The sequence below is a fragment of the Phalacrocorax carbo genome, chromosome 5 (genome assembly GCF_963921805.1).
Source record: "Phalacrocorax carbo chromosome 5, bPhaCar2.1, whole genome shotgun sequence".
Lineage (NCBI taxonomy): Eukaryota > Metazoa > Chordata > Aves > Suliformes > Phalacrocoracidae > Phalacrocorax > Phalacrocorax carbo.
In genome coordinates this window covers 2,316,122-2,333,831 of record NC_087517.1, presented here as the reverse complement: position 1 = coordinate 2,333,831, position 17,710 = coordinate 2,316,122, and the positions used below count along the sequence as shown (strand labels likewise).

At 40.2% G+C, this 17,710-nt stretch overlaps 1 protein-coding gene across 1 annotated transcript in view; it reads right to left on the bottom strand.

The window, feature by feature from the left end:
- NEB (nebulin) overlaps positions 1-12,751 on the bottom strand; it is a 127,625-nt gene extending 114,874 nt beyond the window's left edge. Inside the window, exons 1-10 of the mRNA XM_064453232.1 lie at positions 12,697-12,751; positions 11,854-11,962; positions 11,257-11,322; positions 6,697-6,741; positions 3,930-4,133; positions 2,890-2,997; positions 1,839-1,943; positions 1,427-1,531; positions 1,220-1,324; positions 395-499 (exon numbers count right to left, since the gene is read on the bottom strand). Coding sequence (XP_064309302.1) covers positions 395-499; positions 1,220-1,324; positions 1,427-1,531; positions 1,839-1,943; positions 2,890-2,997; positions 3,930-4,133; positions 6,697-6,741; positions 11,257-11,289 — 810 coding nt within the window. The 5' untranslated portion in view covers positions 11,290-11,322; positions 11,854-11,962; positions 12,697-12,751. The remainder of the gene's footprint in view (positions 1-394; positions 500-1,219; positions 1,325-1,426; positions 1,532-1,838; positions 1,944-2,889; positions 2,998-3,929; positions 4,134-6,696; positions 6,742-11,256; positions 11,323-11,853; positions 11,963-12,696) is intronic.
- Between the last annotated feature and the right edge of the window lie 4,959 nt (positions 12,752-17,710).

Genomic DNA, 17,710 nt, shown 5'->3' with positions numbered 1-17,710 from the left:
TAAATCACTCCAAGTGTTTACATTTAAGAGAAGAGCAAAATGGATGTTGTTTACTATTTTCTCCTGTAAACACAGACAGTGTAAAGCAGGAGAAAAAAAAAGAAGAGGGAGAATAGTAAGTAATGTGTGTACGGTAGGAGCAGAAATGTTTTGTGCAAACTAAACTCACCAATAAGAATAAATAATAAAGTTTAGCCTTTCACCCGAGACTGGGCAGGATTTTCTCCGAGGCGTTTGAGGAAGAAAGGAACTGGCTTTCGCCACTGAAAATCTAAGGGGTCTTTACTTGAGCTCTGGTCTTTTCTTTTGCTTTCCCTTTCTTTAGCTACCTTTTTGCCTCTCTAACTCCAGAAGTGAGGTTTCCACAGAAAGAAGAGCACTGCATTCTACTCACATCACTCAGCTGCCTTGTCACTTTCTTGGCTTGTTCCACGTCAGGTGGATCTGGCAGAGAAGTATATTTAGATTTTCGTTCGTCATGCCCTTTTTTGTAGACAATCTGAAAATATGAAAGAAGTAAACATTTACAGTAACTGCCAACTTAAGCTTCAGAATATTTACTCTTAACTCTGCTAACGCCACCATTAACAAAAGTAGTCGTCTCCACAGCTACTGCAGCATAAACTGTTGCCATCAGTGTATTCTGAAGGACTGCTGAGAAGTGTCTTGATAAGAGACAGTGAAAAAGAATCAGTTCCCTGGGAAATTTTAAAGTATATTACACTGTTGCTCCTGATAAACATGGACTAGTGAACTTCTGGACATCTGCAAAAATCAGTGAAATCTTTAAGTGAGACCTGAAATCCTCGGTTGAAGAGTTCTATGTATCTATGTATCAGCAAAACACACAGCCTGAAAAATTCCTGACTTTTCTTATCAGTGTTTTAGAGACACAGATTTGTAGACCCACAACAGTGAACCGGGCCTACAGCCAGCCCTGAGAGTTTCTCCACATGTTTTGAGAGAGAACCAATTTATTGATTACTTTAATAAATTATTTCATTCATAATCCAGCATCAAATTGCCAAATTTATACTCTACTATAGAGTACACACTTTCCTACTGAAATAGCACTGCGATCAGAGCTATCAGTGCACACGGACACATTTGTATTTTCTGTTCCATTATGAAGATTTTACATCTCATCAAAGCCCACCACAAAATCTACCAAGTTACACTGTAACAGCGACCCACCTGTCGATTGGGCTTTGATACTTACATCGCTCAGAGCCTTTTGAGCCTGTGCCACCCTTCTGAGCTCTGGACTGTCATTGTATGGATAGAATAATGTTTTGTCTCCTTCCCAGTCTTCGGTATAGAGTTTCTTAAAAACAGAAAAATGCCAGAATACTCATTATTAATTAATCTCTGACTTGAAATGCTTCTTGCACTTCAGCTGCCTAGACCTGTGATTTTTTTTTCTTACCTTACTGAACATCGCTGTATTTTTTATTGCATTCACAAGCTCTGGAGCATCAGGGGGAAGCAGGTACTTGTCCTTATTCTCCTCCCAATTCTGTTTATATAACACCTGGAAAGAAAGATCAGCATGTTGGTTACTCTATTATTCAAAAAATAGTTACATTTGTGAATAAACTACCTGCTTTAAAGATTTTTTCAAAGTGAAAGTCTCAAACCAGTGACACTTGAAGGCATCAGCTGGAAATATTTAAGATTACTTTTATAGTTGCCTTATCAACTTCTCTGCTTTCTCTCCCTGTGCTTCTAAACTGCTCTATAAACATTGCTTTAGTGCCCTGAGCTCAAAACGTTATTCCTATCAGTAACCTCATGATCCACTGATGTTCACAACCCTTCCAGAATCAGAACTCACTCACCTTGCTCACTTGCTGTGACACCTTCTTTGCATGTTCTATATCCTTGGCTTTTTCATCAACATGGCAAATAGTTCTAGCAACTTCACCAGCCATGCGGTATTTAACCTAGATCAACGCACAACAAAATACATTTATTTCTACAGCAAAAACTGGCAGTTTTTTTTAAAAGCAGAAAATTGACATTTTTACACCTAATACTGTAAACACCCCAAACCTGAACTCAATATACCATTTAGGACTCTCCCTATTTACTATATGAAGAATTAAGAAGCCTTTCCAGGTGGATTTCACTTTCCCAAACTGTGAGGTGTGCTGTTGAAAGGTAGACTAGCAGTGCTTAAAAGAAAGAGGGGAGGATGAGCTAGCTTCCAGAACTAGAGGCACTGCATCAGTGGCCAATTGTGCTTGGTCTAGCTTTCAAAGGCAGATCACTAGGAGCAGGATTCACGCAGAGGGGACAGCACATCTTGGAAAATTCCCCAGTAAACGACAAGATGTACAGAAGTTCATTCTGCAACACCTGGAGAATCGAAGCATCTTTCTTCCAGTGTCTTTTTAGGAAATTCACTTTCAGTTGCTTTATGAAAATAAAAATGTTTGAACATATTTTAAAAACAAAATTCTAGGGTTGTTTACCCAGTGCACAACTTAACCTCAACAAAAATTAATCAGGCACGTCGTTCGTGATGACTGCAGGACACAGTCTGTCGGATCTTCAAATTCAATGATATAGGCATTGGCATCATCTCCCGTGCCTGTAACTTCCGATCAGAAATTTTCAAACCTCTTTAGGCACAGTGAAACAGAACTATTATTCACCTAAAAAGGAACCATCACATCTCCCTTCCACAAAGGCCTAAATTCCAACCTACATCACAGAACTCAAATTGTCATATACTCTGTATTCCTCGCTCTTGTAATCTGATAAAGTTTCTGCTAAACATTCAGATTGCATTATCACAATATCGCAACAAAACTATCATTTCTTATTTAACATTTAAAACTTTTTACCGCTCAGTAAATATTTTTTCTTATGACAATCGATACCTACCTCACTGAGCTGGTCTTGCACTTTCTTGATTCTCCGAATTTCTGGGGTATCAATTGTGGAAGCATATGGCTTCCCCTTTTCTTTTCTGTATTTTTCTTTGTACTTGTTCTGAAATAAAATAATGACAAATATAATTAAGGCATATCCTCAAGCTCTGGCAGAAATGTACAAAACCATTATTGATTTATTTATCTAGTTAGTATAGGAATTTTGGGCAGATTATCGAATAATATAAGCTGGCATTTACTCAATTACATTTGCAGAGATATGCTTATTTTAACCAACTGACTTTCTTCCATCTGACATGACAGAAAAAATCCATTTCTACCTTTAGCCCATTTTAGATACCCTCTAATTGATTATATTCTCCTTAGGAGCTTGATATTGATAAATTTACAGTTGTTTCAGTGGCCAAAGATAAGGAAAATATGTGGCTGAGGGTAGCAGTCCTTGAGCTACGGTCTCACGTAGCCCTTTTACAGGGAATGCTGGTAGGTAATATACATTAAAATTTAGGAAGAGGGATCCAATACCATCTGCATCTGCACAGAGCAGTCACTTCTCACAACATCATACAGTATTGATCTACTGGACTTTGGCATCCCATACCAGGGATTTAGGTTGATGATTGCTCCTGTATACTGCGCCCAAGGACTTTTCTTGGATATATATAAGGGGATAGAGAAATATACCATTATAAAAAAAAAAAAAAAAAAAAAAGAGGTTTGCTTTTTAATAGACATTAGTCCCTGTTATCTTCCTTCACTCAGATATCCAAGTCAGATAGTGCAGGAGTCCTATTAACTCACATCTCTGACAATCTTCAGTCATCTGCCTCAAGCCGCCCTTTGTGCCTAAAAACTACCTAACACACCTAAGCAGGAATGGGCAGATCAGCTAATTCAAAAGAGCAAATAACACTAATATGCATCTTGTATGTACAGGAGACAAAATACTAGTATGACAGTTTGCAATAATACCTATTAAATATTTTTTTAAAGTTGGCGTTCCTCAAGAAATAAAAACTTGGGACAATTTACCTCACTGAATAGGTCCTTCATTTTATTACTATGTTGCAGGTAAGGTGTCAAAAACTTAGATGAGTCCACTTTTGTCCGTATTGTCCTCTTTCTGACCGGAGGTGCTGCCTCCTCAGCAGAAGGTTTTTCATGCTCAACAGTATAGGTGACAGTTTTAGGACCTGTGAAGTCTGTGCTAATGGTCTCAGTGATCTCAGTGACCACCTGGGAGTAAAGGAAAAATAATTACTTGCTTTATTACCGTAAATCATAATTTTATTATAAGCATTTTTCACCTCCCCCATCTAGTAAAAGGATACTCAGTTCTTATCCAGGAACCACTGAAGAAGACAAGAAAGACCAGACAATCAAGACAGAAAATCAGTGACGCTTTTCCTACAGGGATTAGCCAGGATGGCTACTATACATCACCCAACCTAAAAAATAAACCCACAAGGAATTAACTGACTGGCTGATATCTGTATCAAACTCATGTAATTATTCTCCCAAGGAGCTGGAAGAGCAGGGCTCCTGTTCTCTCTGTTCTATATGCACAACTTCTATGGGCATCAGGGGAGTTCTCAGGTGGGACCACTAGCTACTAAAACCAAAGTGTAGAAATGTTATTGGTGCTGAATTTGTGTTGAAGACACACATCGTGCAGCCAGGGCTCCTAATCACATCACAATACAGTCATTGAAAAGATTATCTTCTTCTTGCAAGTGGAAAGGAATGGACACAGCAGACAGACAAGATCAAGTCTTTGGGATCTTGTAGCAAGTATGCAAAGCACCAGCTGACTGGACAAATACCTAGAATCCACCTTTTCTACTAAAATATGTTTTCACAGTCAGATCACAATCATGGCAGAGATATAGCTGAGATACTCTTATAATCAACTGATCGAGCATCCATTGGAAATAAGCCCTTAATTAATTTCAATGGTTTATGTACTTTTTTATCAACATATTCACGCTGTAAGCCATAAGGTTAATACTAAGCTTCTAATTAAAAGCACTTGAAAATATTTATTACAACTTCAAAACGTGCTCTAAAATCACCAGAATAAGCATCAGGTTTTATCTCATATCAGTTAGCTTTTTTAAAAAAATGCCTTTGAAAGAGAACACATGAAGCTTGGATTTCTGACAGCTATTGGCATTAGTATGAGGCAGACCAGAAAATGCACCAAGCACTAAACATTGAGAAGTATACAAAACTTAAATTACAAAAGGTTTGTTCACTTTGTGAGCACTAATTGCATTTCACTAGTGCCCTCCCAGGATGTTATTAGTTACTTCAGCGCCTCCACAAGTTTCTCTCTTACAACTCTTTCCAAATTTACAAGTGTTCATCAAAGTTTTGGCACTGCAGAGTTTGAAACCTGTCCACAGGCAGACACTGTGAAAGCACTACCTGCTGTTAGCTTTACAGCAAACAGTAAAGTTATGTGCTTTTATAAAAAGTTGTAATATATTCCTAAAACTTGGAGAGGCTTGGTTCTGAAAATACAACATTTTTTGCAAAAAACTGCTTTTATTTTCATATGATAACTCATAGGACCATGTGACACCAATGCACTAGACTTTATTTACAGCTGATGGGAAAAGGTCTAATTACATTCGCTAAAAAGCTATTCGTACTCATATGTAATTCTTTTTTGCAATACTGTTTTCAACAACTGCTGCAAATCAGACACAGAAATAATCAGTTGTGCTACGGCTCCCTTTAAATCCAGTCTGGCTACAGATTTCAGAACACCTGATGACACAGTGGACAAATTAATCTTCAAAATAATAAGATGTCAGTCTTCCTTCAAAAGTCTAGTCCTAGATTATTTGCTCAGTGTTGATCAAATCGTGTTTTATTAAATTAAAAATATAGGACAACTTTGCGAACAGAGCCTTTGTTTGGAAGGAAACACACTCACAAGGTGAAACTTTAAGCTTTTGTTTCCACATAAGCTTATGCTAGAAAGAATATTTCATGGTAACATAGCTGAAAGTTGGGTTATATCTATATTATAAATAGAATTTCAAATTATGGTAGTAACTCCTTAGTGACTCAGATATTTTTTACCAGTGACATGAAAAAGATCTAGAAACAACCATGTTTTGGTGAAATTGCACAAAGCGAAGGGAACAGAACTGATACACGAGATGATCTCCAGAGGTCCCTTCCAACCCCTACCATTCTGTGCATCTGTGTGATCCATATCAGCTGGTTTCAGGCCAAAACTTTTTATATTTCTCTTCATAAGCAGGTTAAGTATAATGCATGTATGTGCCTGTTGCTCATATGTACATATCTAGTCACATTCACATCCTTGGTAATTCTGTTCATCTTTAACACTAATTATTGGATTTTGTCTTTATGTTGCCTGAGTAATCTTCCTGCCAGTGTTTGTTGTTATTAACGTAACCCGTTGCTTCATTTTGTCAGCTCCTGTGCAAACAGCCGCTGGGCAGGAGCAAGTGGATGGATGGCTATCAGCAAGACCCAGGGCAGGACAGAAATTAGCACAGTCCTTTTCGGATGGACACATCCACAGCTCCTAATGGAAACCAAAGAGTGTCACATAGGATACTCAGAACAAGCTAGGAGTCCTCTATAACATCCCACAACAGGGTCTTGCAGAGGAAATAAAGTACCAAGAAGCAACTGTTCGCTGTTTTTTGTGTGTTTAACATGAAAAACTAGTCCTTGGAATACAAAAGGCCATTAATTTAGCATTATGCATTAATTGCATGCATATATACACCACACGCAACATCACAGGGATCTTTACCTCATGTGGTTCAACCTCCTCAATAACTGTCTCTTCAATGTAGTACTAATGAAAAACAAAGAAAAAAATCATTGTTAGGCCAGATCATACAGAACAGCAAATTGTAGCTTCTCTTAAGCTGTTCTAAAAACACAATTCTGGAGAGATAGGACAGTAGTTCATAGGTACCTATGTTGTTGCCTTTGCATCCTTGCTAATTCTGAACATCTGTTCATTTTTTGCATTAATGATTGGATTTTTCCATACATTCCTCAATTAATCATACTCCCACGTAATTAAGAAAGGATCATTATCTCATTTTACCCACAAGAGGGAAGACAATGATGACCGCAATAAAAGAAAGAATCCACATTTAAAAACCAGGTGTTTTCCAAGTGTTTGGTAATACACTGTGAGGACTGTAGTAGGTTTCTCTCTCTAAGGCTACCCTCAGAGTTATTCCTACTGACAGATCCTTGAAGGACATCATTAGTTACTGGCTGCCAGCTAGACTTTGTACTACCGGTCACAATTCTGAGCTCAGCAGCCCAGTCAATTTTCCACCCAGTTTACTGTCCACCTATCCATCCCACATGTCATAAACTTGGTGATAAGACAACTACGGGAGACTCTTTCAGAGGTCTTCCTAAAGTAGTCAAGGTATGCAACATTCACTGGTCTCCCCTTGTCCATAGCAGCAGTGAACTCATTATAAAAAGCAATTAATTTGGTCAGCCATGATTTGCCCTTGATAAATCAATGTTCAGAGCTGCCCATGACCTTCATGTGTTTAGAAATAGCTTCTAAAAGGATTTGCTCCATAGCCTTCCCAAGGACTGAAATAAGGTTGACCAGCCTGTAGTTCCCTGGATCTTCTTTCATGCCTTTCTTGAAGATGGGTATGACATCTGTCTTTTTCCCATCACCAGGAACATCCTTGCATCACTATGAGCTTTCAAAGATGATAGCAGCCTTGCAATGTCATCAGCCCGCTCCCTCAGCACCCCTGGATCCATCCCCTCTGGTCCCACAGAACTATGTACAGTGGGTTAAGTCATTCCTAACTCTGTCTTCCTCTGCTGTGGCTACTACTTCACTCCCATGTCTCTGCTAGGAAGCTGAGAGATGTGGAAGACCATAGGACAAGCCTTACCAAACCTGAGGCAAAAAAAGCTTCAAGTACCTCAGCATTTTGCCTGTTCCTTGTCACCAACCTCCCTGCCCACTGAACTATCGTGCCACCCTCTCTTTGCTTTCCTTTTGCTGCTGATGGCACTTGCAGAAACCTTTCTTGCTATTCTTCACTTCCCTTGCTGGCTTCGACTCCAGCTGAACCTTGCCTATGCATGTAGGAATGGAGTGTATAATGTCTTATGTCTTTACGTCCCTCCCAAGTGGCCTGCTCCTGCTTCCACCTTCAGTATACTTCTTTTTTTGTGTTTGAGCTCCATCGGGAGCTACCTGTTCATCCACAGCAGCCTTCTGCTGTGCTCGACTTCTGCACATTGGACTGAACCATTCTTGTGCTCTGAGAAAACTGTTCTTGAGAATCACCCAGCTCCCCCAGGCCCCTTTGCCCACCAGGGCTGTCTCCCATGGGACCGTCCCAAACAGGTCCCTGAACAGGCCCAAATCTGCTCTTCTGAAGTCCAGGATTGCAGTTGTGTTTATCTTGCTCAATCCTCTCCAAATCTTCAACTCCACAGTTGGTCATGGTCACTGCAGCCATGGCTGCCCTTGACCTTTGCCTCTTCCAACACTTCCTTCTTGTTTGTGAGCAGCATGTCCAGCAGAGCATCTCTTCTAGATAGTTCATCAATCAACCACATCAAGAAATTTGTCTTCAATACTTTCCAGAAATCTCCTAGGTTGTTTGTGCCCAGCTATAGGCCCTTCCAGCAGACACTAGGGTGGTTCAAGCCTGTGAGGCTTTCTCCAGCTGCCTAAAGAAGTTCCTAGGGTGCTACATCTACTCTGAGGTGACAGATCTTCAGGTGGAGCATGAACCTTCCTCCTGTTGCTGGAAACCATAAGATTCCTGCCTTCTCCATCCTGACAGTCACCCTCCATCAGGATCTGATGGGACCCCCATCCAGGGTCCTTCCTTGCCACATGTGGCTCTGCCTCTTGCTTTTCATGAAGGGGCGTCAATCTCTTCTTCATCTTCCACGATGGTGCAAAGCCTGCTCACCTCTTCCTTCAGCAACCTGCAGCTCAACGGAGTGACCCGACCAGAACACATCTCCCACTGGAGAGGCAACGAGGGCTACGTCCCTGCTTGCACCACTCTGTGGGCCTCGCTCCACCGCTGGCAGCTTGCCTTTCCCCACAGCGGCCGTGACCCGGCGGTGCCAGAGGCAGCTCCGAGCCGAGCCGCGGGGGAGAAGCGGAGCCCGCCGCCGCCGCGCTCTCCGCTGGCGAGGCTCTCGCTGAGGCGCGACAGCAAATGGCGGCCGCCGGATGGCGCCGTCCCGCCAGCGCGGCTGATGGCGGCCGCTCTGAGGGGGGCGGCCTCCCTCGGGCTTCACCTCCACCTCCCCTCGCCGCTTAACGAAGCGGAGGAAAAAGAAGAAAACCACCTCCAAACATTTAAAGATGTTGCTCCATCCGCTGTGGTAAACAGCAGCTCTTTTATTCAAAAGGTGCTTAACTTGCGACTGACTTCCAGAAAGATGAAAAATGCAAAACGTGGTTTTTATCTTTGAAAATCTCCTCAGCAATGATTTGCTCAGGGTCACATACCGAAACTGTGGGTACAGAAAGCCCTTTGAATCAAGCCCGAAAAAAATTCTCATTAAAATTTAAGCACTTTTCCCAGAGTTGGTCCTCAAAGTTAGGTTCACGTAACCAGCCCATACTTCTCAAGCTCTCACATATTGGGCTGTTTTAATGCAATTTCTACTCACTGGTCCTATATCGTCTTTGACCCACCTGCCACAAAACCTCGAGTAACTCAGCAGCAATGTTTTGTATCATTCACTGAGAATTTTTGCACATCACAAATGGCTACAATGTCCAGTGCAGGCTAATAGCTTCAGAGAAAGGAAAAATAGTATCTTAAAATCCTCAACATTTTCTCAGCAATAATTTTCTCCTCTTTTGGAAGCTGAATTTCTGATAGAACTCTTATAGATTTAAAATAGGCAATTCATATAGCAGTGGAATTCTAGTTAAGAAAATTCTGGAAAGGCTTAAGCTGCCTTAAAATTGTACCAGATGCTGTTGTTCCTGTTTTATTTAACTTCTCACTATGAATATCTGGGGGAAAGCTGCTAAAGCAGCACCATCTCGGTCTGTCCTAGGGATGCAGTTACAGGAAGGCAGTTGGTGAAAATTAAAAACAAAGAATGAAACAAGAGTTGTGTAGACAAAAAGCCCAACATACCATAATTGCAGCAGCAACAAATAAACATAGACAGCAAATAAATACACATTTCGTTACAGAGCGCACATAATGCTCAGGAAGCATAAAGGCAATTACAACTAACATGATAATAGGAAACTTAATGAAGTACTGGTGTCTTTGTAACTACTTGGTACAATGTCTTTAAAGCAGACTTTATGAATGGTAATGCTCATTTTCCAAAACACATTTAAGTAATTCAACTGGCAAACCTTTTGACTTTATAAATTCCAAATAGTGAATGAAGTAAAGTCAGCAATCAGGGCTCAATGCTGTAACACTGCCTGAAATCAACAGTCCATTGAATACAGTGTGCAGATAAAGAGTTGTGGGGTGTCTACGTTTGTACTATCTTCTTTTCGTCAAACGCTGAGCAATTTGTTATAATTACTTATGTATTGTGAAAGACATAATTTCATTTATTTCATAATACATACATTAATTTCATAATTTCAGAACAGTAATAGTGAAACAGGTAAGACCACACTGTTAACCTTGTGTACTGTTTCAATAGCAAAGTCATTATTCCAATGGCACTTGTTCATAATAGTAAGCTGTAGGTTCCCCAGTTCCTGGGGATTTGTTTAATCAAATTGCTGAGGCTAAATAATTAGGCATATAACTGTGAGTTTAAATGATCTATTGGCAAATTAATCCCTGATGCAATTCCACGGACATCTACAGGTTTAAATCTAGCTCCATCTCTGCAACTTGTAAGGCTAAATTGGTTAACGGTCCCTTGGTGGCACAAAACTGCTGCTTTTCTGCATTGCAATGGGCACAGAGGCGAGGTTAGAAAGCGGCTTCCAAAGTCATCCTCTCTTGCATGGATTGGATGACAGAGGGCAAGCCAGGAGGGAAAAGAGATGGCCCACTGCATCTATAATTATGCAGAAGAGTAATCACAAAACCTTGCGATGCAGGTGTGGGATGGCTACAATTCTTATTTAAACAGAGAAACTATGACAGGAACCAGGGAGACTTTGCCCCACTGACAGCAACTTTTTTGTTGTTGTTTACTGATCAAACCATTTAATAGATATCTAATCATACCCTAATTTTCAGAGAGCACACAGCAAGCAACCATCTATGCTCATGAGCAACGTCTCATTAAAGTGATTAATATATCCATTCATAAGGCAGGAAACAATATTTCTACCCTCAGATTTTCTTCTTACCTCCACAACTTCTTCATATTCTTCTTCCTCCATTTTGAGGGTATTCTTCTGTCTCTCCCCCACTCACTGGCCCAACAGCAAATGAAAGTATGAATATACAGTATTAGGCCAAGACTGAAAGTACTATGAAAAGCTATTTGTCACATTCATAAAGCACCCGGGTCACAGTTAGTAACTAGTCAGATTATTACAACATTGTTAGCTAATCAGCAAAAGAACTTGAACAAGAGAGAGAAATAAAGTTGGAATCTGGCGTTACTTTGTTTCTGACTATTATGGGAAAGCATTGGATTAAGTTTCAAATGTACTGATATAAATTACAATTTTGGACAAATACTTTAATAGTTGTAATATCAATAGTGGAATTCAACGAAAATAAAGAAAAAATTAGAGGAAGAGATTTCTTGAAGTATGTTTTGATTGTTTTCATTACAACAAAATTATTTGAATAATTTTTCTCTGTGAGTATTCTATACTATTTCGTTACATTATTCAAGCTCCTGTTTGAATGGGAGCTTTATCTGTATATTATATTATACTCGTTGACAAATAAAAGCATAATGTAGAAAAAGATTGTAAATATTTTTTTTAAGTGACCTTAGGTTAACGAGGCAATTTCTGTCTTCCCAGCATTAGCCTATACAGATGCTCTGGGTTTGGGGTTTGGTTTTTTTGATTCTTGTGGCTTTTTTCTATTTCTTCAGACCTGGAAAATATGAAAATCCATACAGTTGGCTGAATTACAAAGTACAAATTACTGGCAAAACCTTTAAACGAATTAATTAACACAATGATTTTGCTATGAGGCAAAGCTACAATTTACTGCCAGAGACTACAGCCCTGTTTCTAATGTTGGTAGGGGATGAGGCTTTGGAACAGCTGTCCCTGAGTCCAAAGATATTTGCCGTGTAAGCTGATACTACCAAATGACGGGGTGGTTTTGTTTAGCTGGCTAAACTGCAATTCCTTCTGAGGCAAGTGAAGTCTAGTAATGCAGGTTAAATATAGGAACATAGAATACTGTCCTTTTTAGTTCCAATGTGTTAAGAAAAATCACCCCCAAAAAATCAGTTTGGTAAAACAGAAAGTTAACTATTAAAATAAATGAAGAATAACTCAGTAAGTGGCATGTCATGTGAAAAAGTAGGCCAAAGTTTTGTGAAAATGTAGGCCAAAGTTTATGAACAATCCCAAGAAGTTGGGATTGCATACAAGGATAAAATCTATACAACCTGCCACTATTAAAACCTTCAGCTATACTTCCAAAACACAGTTCCAGGTCCTTTCCTCTTACTGCAATTTGCAACTAATCATCTAGATAGAAAATCTCAATTCCATGGGCAAGGCACGACTACTACTCCCAAAAAACTACAGAATTAGGAAACTGCTCAAGATCCTATTCTGAGGAAAAGAAGTCAAATGTGATTAAAATGTTCTTACCAGCAACATCTAGTAAATATCCTTAGGAGCAAAGCCTCTCCAGCCTTCCCTCCTGAGCAGCACTGAGCGAGAGCAAGCCTGATGCATCAGCTCCTAATTACGCATGTGGCTAGCACAGCCAATCTGGCTCCAGCCCGCTCGAGTTTCAGCCCTAAATATACTTGGTGACCCCGGAGGAGGCCACCTGTTCTCAGGAACATGAAGGAAAAGGGAGCTGGGCACTTCTGTGCTCCCGAGGAAACCCAAAACACATCAGAGCTTGACTGAACTTCACCAGGTCTCTGCTGAAATGGATCCCTAGGCAAATCCAAGGAAACACTCAAATGGGAAAAAAAAAAAATGCACATTTTCTGCTTTCAAAATCTATAATAATGATTCATTTGAATTGTCAGAAACAATTTCATTCCTATATTGCACCTGAATCAAAACTATCCAAATTCAAGAATCTCTGAACTTCAGAGACAGGAGAGAGGAGTCTGGACTTTGAACTAAATTTTTAGTATGACTGTCTTTAATTTAATCCCTTAAGTATTCCTGAAGTGCTTTAACAACTTAACTGGATGCAAATCATGTGTCAATAGTTTTATCACTTCTTATGAAACATTACATAGCTGAACACGTGGACCTGGGAACGTGTAAAAACTGACTACTTGCAAGGAAAAACTTGCAAGGAACCCGATTAACAGCCAATATATCTGGTGAAGGAGGACTAAGAATACAGAGAAACATATTAAGCGACAGGGGAGCAATTCCAATGTACAAAGTATTTTGGAAGGTCAAGAATTATATGATGTGTGGCATAGAATCATGGTGATGATAGCAGAGCTGACCTCTTAAGTCATCGAGTTGACTCACATAATAAAATTGCTTTAGTCCTTCACGGAGGTGCATTTAAAAGCCAATACCAGCAACCATCTCTTTTCATATACTATATCACATAATTCAATAAACAATTGTCAGGAGCCCTTGAGAGACACCTACTTGTTCCTTAACTCTTTCCAGAAGTTAATATTTATATCCAGATGAAATATCATATCTCATTCACTACTGCCAAGTATTTTATACTCTGCACAGAGCTGTAGAGCTCTCCCTTTCTCCTTTAGGCAAGCTATATGATTTCAATTATTTAGCATTTTGCCTTACTAGGCAATAATTCCCCTTTTAATCTTATTTCTCTTTTAAATAAAGTCCTTCAGTTTCTTAGTGTCTTTTGAAGATGTCCACAAGTGAATATAGCGTGTTGATGGCGTATCACGAGAGCAAAGTCAGCTTAATCTCCTGCTCTCTGATCCAGATCCTGTGTGTGCGCGTTCCAGAAATAACTCAGGGTCATTTTTCTCCGAAGTACTGCTTTTCAGTTGATTGGATGTATAATGTGACATCTACGTAAGCGATGACAAACTATGTAGCGAAGGGCCAATTTTTTAAAATTAAATATGTCATTCATTATTGTTGTTTCCAGCTCAAATCTCTGTTGGTGCCAAAATTAGCGCCACGGCCGGTGACTCACCATCCCCCTTCCTGGTTCTTTTCAGCAAGTCTGGGTTCACGGCCTCTTTTTCAGACTCAACAGTTGTACTTTACATTGCCCTTCCTGTAAACAGCATTCCCTCATAGTCACTGCTACAATATTGGATATTATTATGCCTCATTCCAATCACCTGATTTAAATCAAGTCTACTAGGTCAACAGAAGCTCATATTCCTCTGCCCTGACGGTATTCTGACAAAATTGGCAAGCATTTGCAAGCAGGATGCAATTTTCTGTGCAATTCTGCAAGTTCCTGCAAACAACCTCTCCCTTTGCGATGCACTCTGCAACCCCTAGCTCACTAGAGCATCACCTTCGGATTCTACTGTAGTGCTGTTGAACATACCTTATTTAGAAAGACACTAAACAAGGCCAAAATCACATGCAGGTCACAAGTACCACTTTTTCTGCTACTGAAACGCAACTGTCTTTGATATGAAACGTGGCAGCCCATCAACAGCAGACAGTTCAGGGCTGGAAACAAAGCATGGAATAACCACAAAATTACAAAAGGGGTTTGAGAAGCAGAAGGGCTATTGCTGAAATGAAAAGTTGGACAGAACATAAGATTTACGTTTTGACATCCGAAGAGGAGAGGGGAGTGCTCTTAGGTCACCTACGGCTGCCAGCGAGCCTTTCGATTCTTCCATCTGCTGCTTTGCTCCTTCAGCTCCAAATTTCAGGGAACAACTCTGACAAAACTATCACTACTAGCTTAATTTTTGTTTAAAACTGAAAAAAAACCCCGCTACATTCTCTGTGGTGTCTACTCAAGTCCACAACTGGCTTTTATTGGTGAAAATTCAGTGTTCACTTGTTGAAGTGAACACTTAAGTGAACACATACCACACGTACCAATAAATGGATCTTTACACACCTGCCTGTATATAAGTAGTTGTTTGTATGTTTATATATAATACCTAAACACGTGCACACATATCTTCTCATATGTCCGTACATTGCTCTTGACTGTGGAAATAAACTACTAGGCCCATTGTCATATTTCATATCATTCACTTCTCAGGACCGTTAAAATGTCAACGGTACATTTTCACGTCGAAACATCAGCAAGTATTGCAAGCTGAACTAGAACACGCATGAGGGAAATCGAATACTAATGGTTAATATTCCTTTAATATTTTTTTAATTGCTTCATTGTGAAAATTTGTGTCTGTGACTCGGCTTTTGAGCCACTGTTTGCTGGTATTCTGAGAATACCAGCTTGACTTTCTGGGGGACGGCTGCTTTGAGGGTATTAGGAAGAGTCTGCTGCAGGTGACAGCCTGGCAGCTCTGACACAGGTTAGCACACCAGACCAGACTGTTTTATACATAAATACATAAGTACATATATATGCATATGCTCAGCAGTTTTGAACTAAAAAGACAGAATGGTGCAAGATGACTAAGGTAGAAGAAGATGTTGATTTGCATTTAAATGGCCCAAAATTTTAAAGCAGCAAACACTTTCTTGTACTTAACTTTTTAAAAGATTTTCCTGTTTGTCAAACAGTACCCACTTGGGGCAGGGGGAAAGGAAGGAAATAACGTGTGACCTTCTCTAGATTTATTTAGAAGATACATAATACAAGAACTATGAAATAGCAGCCTACGTATAGTCACTCCCCTAACCCACACAGCATTCACATACAAAAACTCGCTGTTTTTTTCCTAGAGCTGCATTTAGTTCCTTCTGGGAGGCAGTCTTCCACCTAGGAAAAATACGTAGGCGAACCCTGGAGCCTGATCAGTGCAGAGGATCGGTATGTAAGGACCCCAGGGCAGCGCACTGTAACCCCCTCACCCCCAAAACACAGGACTGTTAAAGAAATCCTAGTTTTTGACAACCTCCCCGCCGGTTAGTGACGTTTGTGTGTTGGCTTGATCATTCATATCCCGTATTCCCTTTATAGCACATCACTCTAGATTCTCAGGTAGAGTTTGGAAGAATTTTAATAAGCCCAGGTCAGATCTCACACCATGAAGCCCAGGCAGTACATGTCATTGAACTGCAAGCTTGCGATTCCTTCTTGAAGAAGACAACTTCAAGACTCAAGAGACTTTCCATCCATCCTTGCATCTGCTTGACTGCAAACTACACAGGAAATCTGTTGTGCCAGAGATTACACTGGCTTCTCCATGTCTTGCCCTTTGTGTGGAAAAACTTACTGACATCATGGGTGCTATATTTAACCTCCTGAGGTAATCCACAGACCACCCAGACTTAACAAGCATTGTATCAATGAAAAAGGACATAATTTAATACATATTTGTTTCATTGTGTGTATTTTTTAAATACCATGATGAAGTTACTTTTCATTTTTTCACCATGCCTTTCTGCCTGCCAGATTTTGCATAGGAAACCTGGGGGGGGGGGGGAGGAAATCTTGTACTTGAGCATTTCCAGGACTCTCACCTAAATCACGTGTCCAAAGTTTTCCTTTAGAGTGCAGTCTCCATCAAAAATCTAATGCACTGGAGACTATGAGACAACATGTGTGTTGCTTACGATATACAATCCACAAGACTAATATTTAACCTGAAAAATGCTGTAATGATCAAAAAGCCTTAAATATGAAAGCTATTTAGCCTGGGAGGAAAGCATTAACTGAAGAGCGCAACATAAGCTTCAGAACCCTAAAAATAAAGTAATTCTTGTTAGATAAGCTGTTACCAGACTCTGCCCAGAGGCCCACAAGCTATATTTGTATTTGCACTCCAGGGATCCAAATGATAGAGGAAACAGGTAAGGAAAATGCGAGTCATAGAAACTTCACTAATAATGAAAAATGGAGTGAAAAGGGGGAGTTAGGTAAGGATTTTCCCTCACCATGCTGTTCTTACAAGGGCTTACTGTTATCCAGCATTTATTGCACCTCCCTGTGTCAGTGGGGAATGAACCACGACCTATTGCCAGCTGCAGGAATCCCATCGAGACACAAGTGCACGCGCTCCCAGTGCCAGCACAACTTAAAGATGCCAATGCCTGCATGAACATTGTAGCAGACTATTATCCCGTAGTTTTTCCCCAAAGAACATTTATCATATTGAGACCCTGGACAGGCTTGACTGTACGTGGTCTCTAGACCCCAAGTGGACTTGATGATGAAGTCAGGTGCAAAGGTACTGGTTGATACCCGGACTGCAATAGCTAAGGGGGCAGTCTCCCAATTTAGGGAACCTCAGTGGATTTGACTTGCTACAATATTAGAAGCACCTGAGGAAAGCATTTTCAGGCACTCAGTACTGCATCTATATGTCACTTAAGTTGCCAGCGTAGCGTTGGTTGAGCAAAGAAATATCTGCGCTTGGAAAACATGCCGTACACCTCTGCAATTTCTGTAACTGTCTTGCAGCCTAGTAATTCAGACATGGTTTTAAGGGTACAAGCAAAGGAAAAGGCATGGTCTCCTAGGACGAAGCATATTTATTTCTCAGTACTTGCCTTATTTCCTACTAATTATCATGCGGTAAATGTGGCATAT